At 40.9% G+C, this 11,282-nt stretch overlaps 1 protein-coding gene and 1 long non-coding RNA gene across 2 annotated transcripts; one reads left to right on the top strand and one right to left on the bottom strand.

Moving 5' to 3' along the window:
- The first annotated feature begins 3,166 nt into the window (after positions 1 to 3,166).
- On the top strand, positions 3,167 to 10,011 carry LOC107275619 (alpha-L-fucosidase 2). Its single transcript, XM_015757592.3, has 10 exons — positions 3,167 to 3,470; positions 3,628 to 3,773; positions 4,377 to 5,227; positions 6,497 to 6,629; positions 7,132 to 7,290; positions 7,579 to 7,809; positions 7,953 to 8,054; positions 8,154 to 8,289; positions 8,957 to 9,152; positions 9,331 to 10,011. The coding sequence occupies exons 1-10, from the start codon at positions 3,290 to 3,292 to the stop codon at positions 9,641 to 9,643; spliced, it is 2,448 nt and encodes an 815-aa protein (XP_015613078.1). The 5' UTR covers positions 3,167 to 3,289; the 3' UTR covers positions 9,644 to 10,011.
- A 128-nt stretch (positions 10,012 to 10,139) lies between these two features.
- Positions 10,140 to 11,002, bottom strand: LOC136353761 (uncharacterized). The gene is made up of 2 exons (XR_010737177.1): positions 10,486 to 11,002; positions 10,140 to 10,356 (listed from the first exon to the last, which is right to left on the bottom strand). It is a non-coding gene; the product is annotated as an uncharacterized lncRNA (long non-coding RNA).
- Between the last annotated feature and the right edge of the window lie 280 nt (positions 11,003 to 11,282).

Raw genomic sequence — 11,282 nt, 5'->3', positions numbered from 1 at the left:
CACATACATGAATATTAGCACCAATATCAATCCACCAATCAGGTGAATGAAAAACAGAGAGAACTGTAGGTAAAATTTTACCGTACCCCGATGTTCTTCCGCCCTCGCTAATGACCATGTTGGCAGACTTCCTGTCTTTGCACTCAGGACAGTCCTTGGCCCAATGCCCAGACTTGCCACACACAAAGCGGTCTCCTTTTGCCTTTCCCTTGCCTTTCTTCTTAAAATTGGTTGTAGCCTTGGGTTTGACATCAGGCTTGACTTTCTTGTTGTTGTGGGATGCATGAGGGTTCTTCTTCTGTACCATATTGGCACTAGAACCTCCCTCAACCTTTTTGCCCCGGTTGTCCTTTGCCCTCGCCTTCTCCTCAACACCCAAAGAGCCAATAAGATCAGAAACACTGAACTCTTGTCTCTTGTGCTTTAGAGAAATGGCAAAGCCCGACCAAGAAGGTGGCAATTTGGCAATAATGCCACCTGCCACAAACTTGTCCGGCTACTCACAGTTGTTGTTCTCAAGTTCCTTAGCCAGCATCTGAATCTCATGAGCTTGTTCAACTACAGAACAGTCATCGACCATTTTGTAGTCATAGAACTGCTCCATGACATACAGCTCGCTGCCGGCGTCGGAAACTCCGAACTTGGCCTCAAGTGCATCCCACATGTCCTTCCCTGAAGGCATGTGCATATACACGTCCACTATATTGTCAGCGAGTACACTGATCAATGCTCCACGGAACAGGCAATCCGAAGCCTCGAACTTAACCTCCTCCTCAGGAGAGAGAGGTGGTTCACTTCGTTTACCCCGTGAAACATAGAAACATTGCATCGCTGTCAACCACAGTAGTGCACATGCTTTCCATCTCTTATAATTAGAACCATCAAAAGCATGTGGTTTCAGTGCAGCAGCAAAGCCAACTACCAAAAATGACCTATCAGGTTTTTGGATTGTTGGAAATATAGTCATATATCAGCATATTTTAATCAAAATATTAAGACAATAATCATGGCACGAACAATGTGAGGTGATCTAGTGATAAAATTAAACATAACCAGGAGCATGCTTAGGATAGAATAAGCATCATCATCATGGAGAGAACACAATAGTATTGCGACTAACAGAAGCAACAAACACAAAGTCGCGGTAGAAAGTTATACCCTGTGAAAGTCCCTCCGCTGGATTGTGAGGCAGAACTGCCTCCGTTGGTGTTGTCGATCGGTGCGCCATCTCCAGGTGCGGGTGCGGCAGCTCCAGTCACCCGCCTACCCGGTGCAGATCTCAGGCGAAGGTGTGGTTCCGGAGGCCATGTTTGTTCCGATCTCTCGTGCGCGCAAGTGATCAGAACCGGGGAAAACCGAAGCAGCACAGGCACGAGGAGGAAGAACCAACGATTTGGAAACTAAGCGATGAGATCTGATCGGGTTCCTCTGTTTCCTAATAGCGCCGGAGAGGAATCTGCCCGTTGCCGCAGTAACGTAACGACGCTATCAATCGCATTGAATCGGCTGTCCATTACAGAGGCAATCTCGCGGGATTGAATTCCGGGAATCGGCTGTCCGTTACAGAGGCAATCTCGCGGGGTCCTCTATTTCATAATAGCGCCGGAGAGGAATCCGCCCTTTGCCACAGTAACATAACGACGCTATCAATTGCATTGACAGAGGCAATCTCGCGGGGTCCCCTGTTTCCTAATAGCGCCAGAGAGGAATCCGCCCGTTGCCGTAGTAACGTAACGACGCTATCAATCGCATTGAATCGGCTGTCTGTTACAGAGGCAATCTCGCGGGATTGAATTTAACAGCCGTTACAGAAGCAATCTCGCGGGATTGAATTCCGGTCTGTTGCAAAAAGGAGAGAGAGACGCAGCGCATGCCTCGGCTCGGCGCGCGCGCGTGGCTTTTCGATCCCCACCTCAATCGGTCAACAGAGAGGCTCCAATAACTTCCTATTTAAGTCAACCGGTCAACAGGGAGCCTTCAATAACTTCCTATTTAAGTTGAGGTACTCCTCTTTTAATTCCCAGGGTAGTATTATTATCCTTAACATTTATTATGGGTCCTTGAGATTTAATAAAAAAATCAGGCCTAGCCTATTTATTCTAACATTAACTTTTTGAGAAAAATAGCTAGCATGTTATTTAGGCCTTGTTCGAATAAGCATTTTGGTTCACCTAATCAGCGGCGCATAAGACGAGGTGTTCATGCACGATTAATCGATTAATAATTATTTAAACTTATAAAATAAAATAAATTAATACGGACTCTTTTTTAGAAAATACTTCCATGTAATTTTTTTTTCGTGAAACGAACTGTTTAGCGGTTCGAGAACGGAAAAGAGAAAATAACCATTGCGAATAGCATTATATAGAACACAATCTTGGCTCAACACACATCTCTCTTTTGTGTAAAACAGACACTACAGTATTTTTTTTCTACGATACTAAGGAAGAACTTAGTGCCCAGTATCGATAAAGAAGAAACTTATGAGAATACCTGAATTTGAATTTGAGGGGATTGAAGCATGGCCTGGTAGCTCTACCAGTCGGGTTACACGTTCTCATACTAAAGTATATAGAACAATATTCCAAAATGCCAAAAATGAGTAATAGCAGAAAATCATGAGGGTTTGAAGAATTTTCAGAATAATTTGCCTTTTGTCCTTTTGTGTTTTTTTAGGGCACTATAGTTGCTCGCTTGCTGGAAGCGGCAATGCTGCAACAGAAAGAATGCCCAAACCGTGGCAATGGAACGGAAACCTTCTTTTCATATGTAACCCTATTTTTAAATATACGATGTCGTTGGTATTTTGATAAATGTTTGACTATTCGTCTTATTTAAAATTTTATATAAATATAAAAAAATTTAAGTCATGTTTAAAGAACATTTAAAGATAAATTGAGTTATAAAAAATAAATGATACTTCTTCTGTTTTATAACGTAAGTCATTTTAATATTTTTCACATTCATATTGATGTTATATACATTGTGAAATAAAGAAAATAATATATAAATTTTAAATAAGATGAACGATCAAATGTTTCTTAAAAAATCAACTGAAATATATATAAAAAAACGGAGGGAGTAAGTATCTCCGTTCTGTACTTCTGTTGGCGCCAAAATTCACACCACCCACCCAAGAAGAGAACACGGAAACCCATCCCAAAATGGAAGCTTGCCATTGCCATTGCCAACCCCCTCCACCCTCACCTGTTAAAGCACTGCCTCACTCCCTCCCTTCTCAACCCGGATTCCACCTCTCCTCCGCCCGCCACCCACCGCGTTCTCTCCCATGGACGGCGACGGCTGGGTCTGGGTGCGGCGGCCGGCCGACGACGACGAGGAGGAGCGGCCGCTGAAGGTGGTGTTCGACTCCCCGGCCGAGCACTTCACGGACGCGGCGCCCATCGGGAACGGCAGCCTCGGAGCCATGGTCTGGGGCAGCGTCGCCTCCGAGAAGCTCCAGCTCAACCGTACGTTGCCGCTTGCCGTTATTTCTCGGTTTCTTGGCCCTGTTGATGCTGCTCGCAAGGCGTTCGACGAAATGCCCCAGCTGGACTATGCTCATGATAGCGACAGTCTTCTCCTTTTTTTCTTTCTTATGTGTCTCACAGCTGAATGATCTTGTAGATGATACCCTTTGGACCGGCGTGCCTGGGAACTACACTGACCCAAATGCGCCATACGCACTCGCTGTTGTGAGGAAGCTCGTTGATGGAGAGAAGTTTGTTGATGCTACAGAGGCTGCCTCTGGCCTTTTCGGTGGTCCAACAGAGGTATGTGTTTGTGTATGCTAGCCTTGGTATTCTGATTTATGAGTTGCAAATGAGAATATATTTTTCATTTTCTTCTTCTGGTTGATGTGCTAGTTGCATAGAGGATAGATCCTTTATTAGTTAACGAATATGCATATTTTAGCCCTTACATGATCTAGCCTTAAATATAAATGTTCTATATGACTGTACCTCACCAAAATACTCCTGCTCTATGAATTTATACAACGGAAAGATTTGCCTTCGTTTGAAAGAAAAATAAAACTCACCAAAACAATGTTGAAGAAAGCCATAATTTTGTTTCCCTTGTTGCTTATGCATTAAGTAGAACTCCAGAAATTATTTTGTTTGATCTACTTTCTTGAATGTGGAATGATGGCATGCTTATTCAAGAAAACATATGATAGTTTTGAAGAGCTCATACCACAACTGCCATTAAATTAAATTTTTGAATAGATGGTTATTTTATCACGCCACTAGGGATAATGGGTTCCATAAGTTTATAAGGATGGCATGAATCACTGTATGTGCAACATTACAATCAAGTGCAAAGAAATTCATTTAAATGTGAATGAAAAGCTATTTTTACCTTTATTTTCTATGAAGGTTTACCAACCTCTTGGAGACATAAATCTGGAGTTTGACTCATCTAGTCTGGGGTATACTTCTTACAAAAGAGAGCTAGATCTACGTACTGCAACTGTTTGCATCAGCTATAATATTGGGGAAGTTCAGTACAGTAGAGAGCACTTCTGCTCAAATCCACACCAGGTTTTTGCCACCAAGATCTCTGCTAACAAATCAGGACATGTTTCTTTCACTTTATCCTTAAACAGTCAACTAAACCACAATGTTCGGATAACAAATGCAAATGAGATGATTATGCAAGGTACATGTCCAGGACGAAGACCTGCACTGCATCACAATGGGGCCAACGATGCTATTGGCATCAAGTTTGCAACTGCTGTTGGGCTGCAGATTGGTGGCACTTCCGCAAAAGTCACAATTATTGATGATCAAAAGTTAAGAATTGATGCTGCAGATTGGGTTGTTTTGCTGGTTGCAGCTGCTTCCTCATTCGATGGGCCTTTCGTGAATCCTTCAGAGTCAAAATTAAACCCTGAAGTAGCTGCTCTAAATACATTGAATATCAGCAGGAATGCTACATTTTCTCAGCTCAAAGCTGCTCATTTGGAAGATTATCAGGGTCTTTTTCACCGTGTAACTCTGCAACTATCGCAAGCATCAATGCTTGAGAAAGATATCTTGGAAGAAGTTGATCATGACGTAAAGACTACAGCAGAAAGAATTAATTCCTTTAGAAGCGATGAGGATCCTTCTTTGGTCGAATTGTTATTTCAGTATGGTCGCTACCTGCTCATTTCCTCCTCTCGGCCTGGGACACAGGTATCTAATCTGCAAGGAATATGGAACCAAGATTTTGCACCTGCTTGGGAGTAAGTCTTTCAATAAAAGCTTTTGCTTCAGTTATTTGTTGCTGCTTATTCATTTTCTGCTTGTTTTATATCCAGGCAAGGACCGCCTATACTTTCCAAACACAAATATTAAGCTTAAAACATGTACTATTAGTTTGATTAAATTTGAACAGTACCTGGTAACTTTTATTCATATTCATTTTAGTGGTTGTAAACACACATATGAACAGAATGCTTGTTACATGTATGAAGACATTCTTTAGAGTTATGTTTGTTCAGTTGCTTTTCAGTCTTGTATCAAATCATACATGACAAGGATCCTGTATACCATCAGTCATACAGTTGGAGTTTTCAAAATTTTATTGATACCATAGCAATCCTGTGTATTGCAATTGGATTCATTTCATAGTGCCAGTACCAAAAAATCTGTTAATTATGTTTTGTTGCCTGGTTAGATTTTGTAATACATTTCATAAATTGTGTCGGTTGCATAACTCTAACACCTGTTTGTTGTATATATTTTTATAATATGTGGGTTGCATTTGCTTTCAGTAAGCAATGAGAAATGCAATTTTAATATTTGGAATAAAATGTGTAACTTGTAGTTTGAATATAATTGTTACTGGCTTATGGGCCCCAGATCTAGTGTAGTCACTGTTCATCCGGTTCTACTGCAGCATGGGGATTACTTTCGGTTTGGGAGAAGATTAGTTTATTAGTACCATCTATTTCCACAATACTAGAGATAAGTTTATCTCAGTTTAAGTTAAATATCTAGGTAAGGATGGAGTTGCATTTGCTTTCATTAAGCAATGAGAAATCAAGAGTAAAGTCCCAGAGTCTCTTATGACAGGGTGAAACCCTGCAGCAGATAGAAGAGGGAGAGTACCCCTGATCCAAGTCCTTGTAACCATACCCAGCATGTGCCATAACATAATATAAAGAAAGAGTAGTCATAGATAGTTTTTGTCCACCACTCACATTCTTTTTTTTTAACAAAATTGAATAGTTGCATTGTTTCTACAATTTATCTGATACATGTAGATCCTTCTCTTTCTTCTCTCAATTGTGGGAATCTCTGGGAATGTATTTTGCATTTTTGGGTCAATTTTTAGATTTCTGCATCTTTGAGGGAGGCACCTTTAAACTTATCTGTTGATTATATAGATGTCCTGAGAAGCCCCTTGCCTTTACAGTAAAAAGTTACCTTAGCTGAGTTGCCTGATATCATATTTTCTACTTCGTTTGTGATCTGTTTATGAATCAAGTCTCATGCTGTTTAATTTTCAGGGCTTCTCCTCACCTGAACATAAACCTTGAGATGAATTACTGGCCAACACTTCCTTGTAACCTTACTGAATGCCAAGAACCACTATTTGACTTGATAGGATCTCTTGCGGTTAATGGAACAAAAACAGCAAAAGTAAGTTATGGACTATACTCCTTTCTTGTTTGGTTTCAGTGAAAAGTAAGGTTACTTCAAATATAAGTAGCATGAGAAAAAGGTGAAGATTTGATTGTTTTAGATTCGACTCAAAAGCAATAGTGAAATTTCTTCATTTGCATCATCATATAATGTTTGCTTGATAATGAGCTGACATTTACTACATAAACAGTTAAACATAGTCACCAAACTTCCTACTATAGTGTCAAACTTCATTCTATAGTGTCATTGTTAACATAAAAGAGAAAAAAACGGTATTCGATTGCTAACATATTATATAATTCTTATGTTTTTATGATGTGCTTAGGTAATGTTGCAAGAAAACTATGAATGTAAGTTACATAGCGCCTAGAGGAGAACAATGGATTTTGTTCCCATTATAAAGCATCATTCATGTTTATAACAGATAAAACAAAGAATAGTTACAAACATGGTTGATCTCTCTTCTCACCATGGTTGGAATTACACTGTTTTGTCATAGGTCAATTACCAAGCGAGTGGCTGGGTAACTCATCACGTCACGGACATATGGGCAAAATCATCTGCATATTACGTAGATGCGATGTATGCATTGTGGCCAATGGGGGGTGCCTGGCTGTGTACACATCTTTGGGAAAACTACCAGTATTCACTGGACAAAGTAAGGACTAGCTGTGCTAATTGCTATCATTTGTACTTTATTGACTTCCCCGTCTTATTTTGCATGGATCATCTCTGGTTACAAGCTCATTTTTTAATTAATATTATTTTAGTACATCATTTTTATGTTTATAGTGTGCAAGTTTTAGCTCATATATTTTGGATATTCCCACAAATATTTATTGCCCAGATCTGTAATTTATTGTGTTCAGGAATACTTGAGTTATCCAATTTAAATAGTGAATAAATTCCTTCAAAAATATATCTGTCAATGTTGTTTGTCTTCTAGGAATTTTTGGAGAAAAGAGCATATCCATTACTGGAGGGATGTGCAATGTTTTTAATTGATTGGTTGATCAAGGGACCAGGAGACTATTTGGAAACAAATCCATCTACTTCTCCAGAGCATCCTTTCATAGCTCCTGGTACTGGTGGTCACCTTGCTAGTGTGAGCTATTCAACTACAATGGACATCTCTATTATCCGTGAAGTTTTCCTGGCTGTCATTTCGTCTGCAGAGGTAATTCCATCCTTGCTAGTTTCTGTGCTGTAATTAGAGATATGGATTGAATCTGACATTCCTCTTGAGGAAAAGAAAGATCAATGTTGGTATATTTGGGAACTTCTATTCTGTAAACCGAGTGTTGATTCAATGATCAATAGGTCTTGGGAAAATCTGATACTAATCTGGTTGAAAGGATCAAGAAGGCACTCCCAATGCTCCCTCCAGTTAAAATTTCTAAAGATGGCACGATCATGGAATGGGTAAAAGTTCAAATCTGCAGGAAGCTAATCTATAGTTTCTGTTAAAAAAATGTGATTTACTAATACATATTGGCCATCTACAATGTGTTTTGAATGCAGGCACAAGATTTCGAGGACCCAGAAGTCCATCATAGACACCTGTCACATCTGTTTGGTCTTTACCCTGGTCATACTATAACCATGCAGAAAAATCCTGAGGTTTGCAAAGCTGTTGCCAATAGTCTCCACAAACGAGGTTTGCAGAACTCAATGAGCAACTTCATGGTCTTTAATATGGAAAAGTTATGGATATTGGTGCTCTACTAATCACATTTTCAGATGATGTCTAAGGTTTTCCAAAAACTTCTAATGAGCTTACACAGAATAACCAGTTAGGAACCTGGTGGTTTTGCTTATAACATATCAAATAAATACTACCATAAAGATATATAGTACATTCTTTATTCTGTGCTTGATGTGTTGCGATCATGGTTGCAAATTCCATATCTAGGATCTCCTAAACCCTATGCGCTACTAATTTCTGGTTACAGCCAGAACCAAGAGATCTACCACCCTTGTGATTGTTTAATGTCAATTTATTTTAACCAAGCACGTGGACTAATCATGTGGGATTGGTCAAATGATGGCAACAAATTCCATAGCAGGGTAAATGAACAGAAAATAACTAAGAGTATATGTAGAAAAAATAAATAAACTATTAGACTTCAAATTTGTTATGATTCCCTCATGAGTATTGACTACCAAGGAATATATTTGTGGAATATAAATTTTGGCAAAAAAGAGGATGAACATGATTTGCCTTAAAAAATATTTTCATGAACAATGGTTGATTACATTAAGGAAAATTAGAAGAATAATTTTACCCAGGGCAAGTAAGTTAATCATGGCTGCTTGCTTATCAGGGGAAGATGGCCCTGGATGGTCGACCACATGGAAGATGGCACTGTGGGCACGCCTTCTGAATAGTGAGAATGCATACAGGATGATCCTAAAGTTGATCACCTTGGTTCCTCCTGGTGGCAAGGTTGACTTTGAGGGAGGATTGTATACCAATCTTTGGACAGCACACCCACCCTTCCAAATTGATGCAAATTTTGGGTACAAATTTCTCACCTTTTTAGTTACTTTATTTTGGTCAATGACTATCATTTATTTCTTGCTCTTCCTAGTAAGTTCCACTTGCTTGTAAATTTAACGAGTATTGATCCATGTTCCTGGAGCAAATACTTGTAACTAACTTGTGCTTATTGGTATGTCCCCAATTCTTCACTTACAGATTCACAGCTGCAATTGCTGAAATGCTGCTCCAGAGCACCCATGGTGATGCTGATCTCTACTTGCTACCAGCACTGCCGCGCGAAAAGTGGCCCAAAGGCTACGTGAAGGGATTGAGGGCTCGCGGCAATGTGACTGTGAACATCAGCTGGGAGAAAGGGGAGCTGCAAGAAGCAACGGTGTGGTCTAGCAACCCAAAATGCACCCTGAGGCTGCACTACGGTGAACAAGTTGCTATGGTGACAGTTTTAGGGGGCAATGTTTACAGGTTCAATGGGGGTTTGCAGTGCGTGGAGACATACATGGCCCCTTGACAATTGAACGCCCTCTGCATTTCAGTGTTTACGGTTTTTCATCGTTTTAGAGTATTTTGTGTGGACATGATGATGAATTGATGCGTGCATTGGAATAATTTGCTTTTGTAAAAGATGGTGCATGCTCTTCAAGATAGTCAAGGAGCTGTGCATGGATGTCTCTGCTGTATATGGCTATGATGTAGTATTGATTTCTGGTGTATGGCAACTTTATCTGTTGTATATATGTCTACCATAATCTTTTACTAGGATTTAGTAGAAAGAATGTGACTATTTCAGTTATAGATTACCTTTTTCAAAACTGTATGATGGACTATTTTGTTGAGTTATTTTTTAAAACTTTCAAGAGGTTTGTACTTTTGTATGTCTTTTAGATTCTTGTAGTGGATGCTTCAATCAGTATATTTTTGGTTTATACTTGTTATGAGCAAATCTTGTAGTATATGATCGTCATTTGGTTTACTATTGCAGGAATCATATTGAGTACGAACCATACTAGCAAATTGCTAATAAATTGGAAGATACTTCCTCCGTTTCAGGTTACAAGACTTTCTAATATTACTCACATTTATAATTTCATATAGAATTATAAATGTTAATGAATCTAAACACACATATAAATATATGCAATGCTAGAAAGTGAAACGGAGGAAGTACTAACTACGAGAAGACATAAGGTAAATCCAAGTAAATCTTGACTGGGACAGAAAAGTCTGACAAAACAGGAAAGAACGGGTTAGAAATCGCAACAAAAAACTGATCAATAAATTCATGTTATAGGAAGGGAGAGAAGACCTAATCTCGACCAGAAAATGAAACAAAACAAAACAAACAAAACTCACCATGGCGGATGGAGAGAGACCAGAAAAATGGATGGAATATAATGGGAGAAAACCGGTAGATCGGGGCTGATGCAGTGCAGGCGGCGGCCGAGTCCGAGTCGAGTCGAACAGGAGAGAGGGAAACAGAAAACTAGAAGAACAGATCCGAGTCCGAAACTCCGAATCAGAGCCGCGTAATTGGAGACCGCTTCGGAATACATCGCTACTCCCTCTCCGACTCCAATCCGCTTGCGCGCGCCCAGGCCATATAATAATGGATCGATGGATGGCCGCTCGACTCCCAACCAACTCCTTCTCCATCTCAGTCGCTCGCTGATCAGCTATCGCCCAATACATTCATCGCCCACACGAGGATCGGAGAAACGGAAGGGAAGGGACGGAATTCCATGGGTTCGCGTTCGCCAGCCGGAGCCGGAGCAGGAGCACCACCACGCAAACCCACAAAACCCCCCATGGAACCGGTGGCGAAACCACAATACGTAACCCTGAACACCATCTCTCTAGAATGGCAAGTGGTGACCGACGAGCGCCACGTCAGCAACGCCAGGGCCGCCCTGCGCGCGTACAATGCCGCGGTGCCCGCCGGCGGCGACACCTTCTTCCTCGAGGACCTGTGCTGCATGACCACCTTCACGGAGCCGCTGCCGCCGGAGTCGTCTGGGCTGACCTACTGCCACTACAACCTCATCGCCTCCTGCGAGGCCACCGGATCAGCCGCCTGGTTCTTTGCGGAGGTGGAGGTCGACGACGGCGGCCAAGTCTGTGGTGGGGAGGACGGCGTCGTCGCGTGCTGTATC

This window comes from Oryza sativa, chromosome 10 (genome assembly GCF_034140825.1).
Source record: "Oryza sativa Japonica Group chromosome 10, ASM3414082v1".
NCBI classification, from domain to species: Eukaryota; Viridiplantae; Streptophyta; class Magnoliopsida; order Poales; family Poaceae; genus Oryza; species Oryza sativa.
This window is presented reverse-complemented; position numbering and strand designations above follow the sequence as displayed.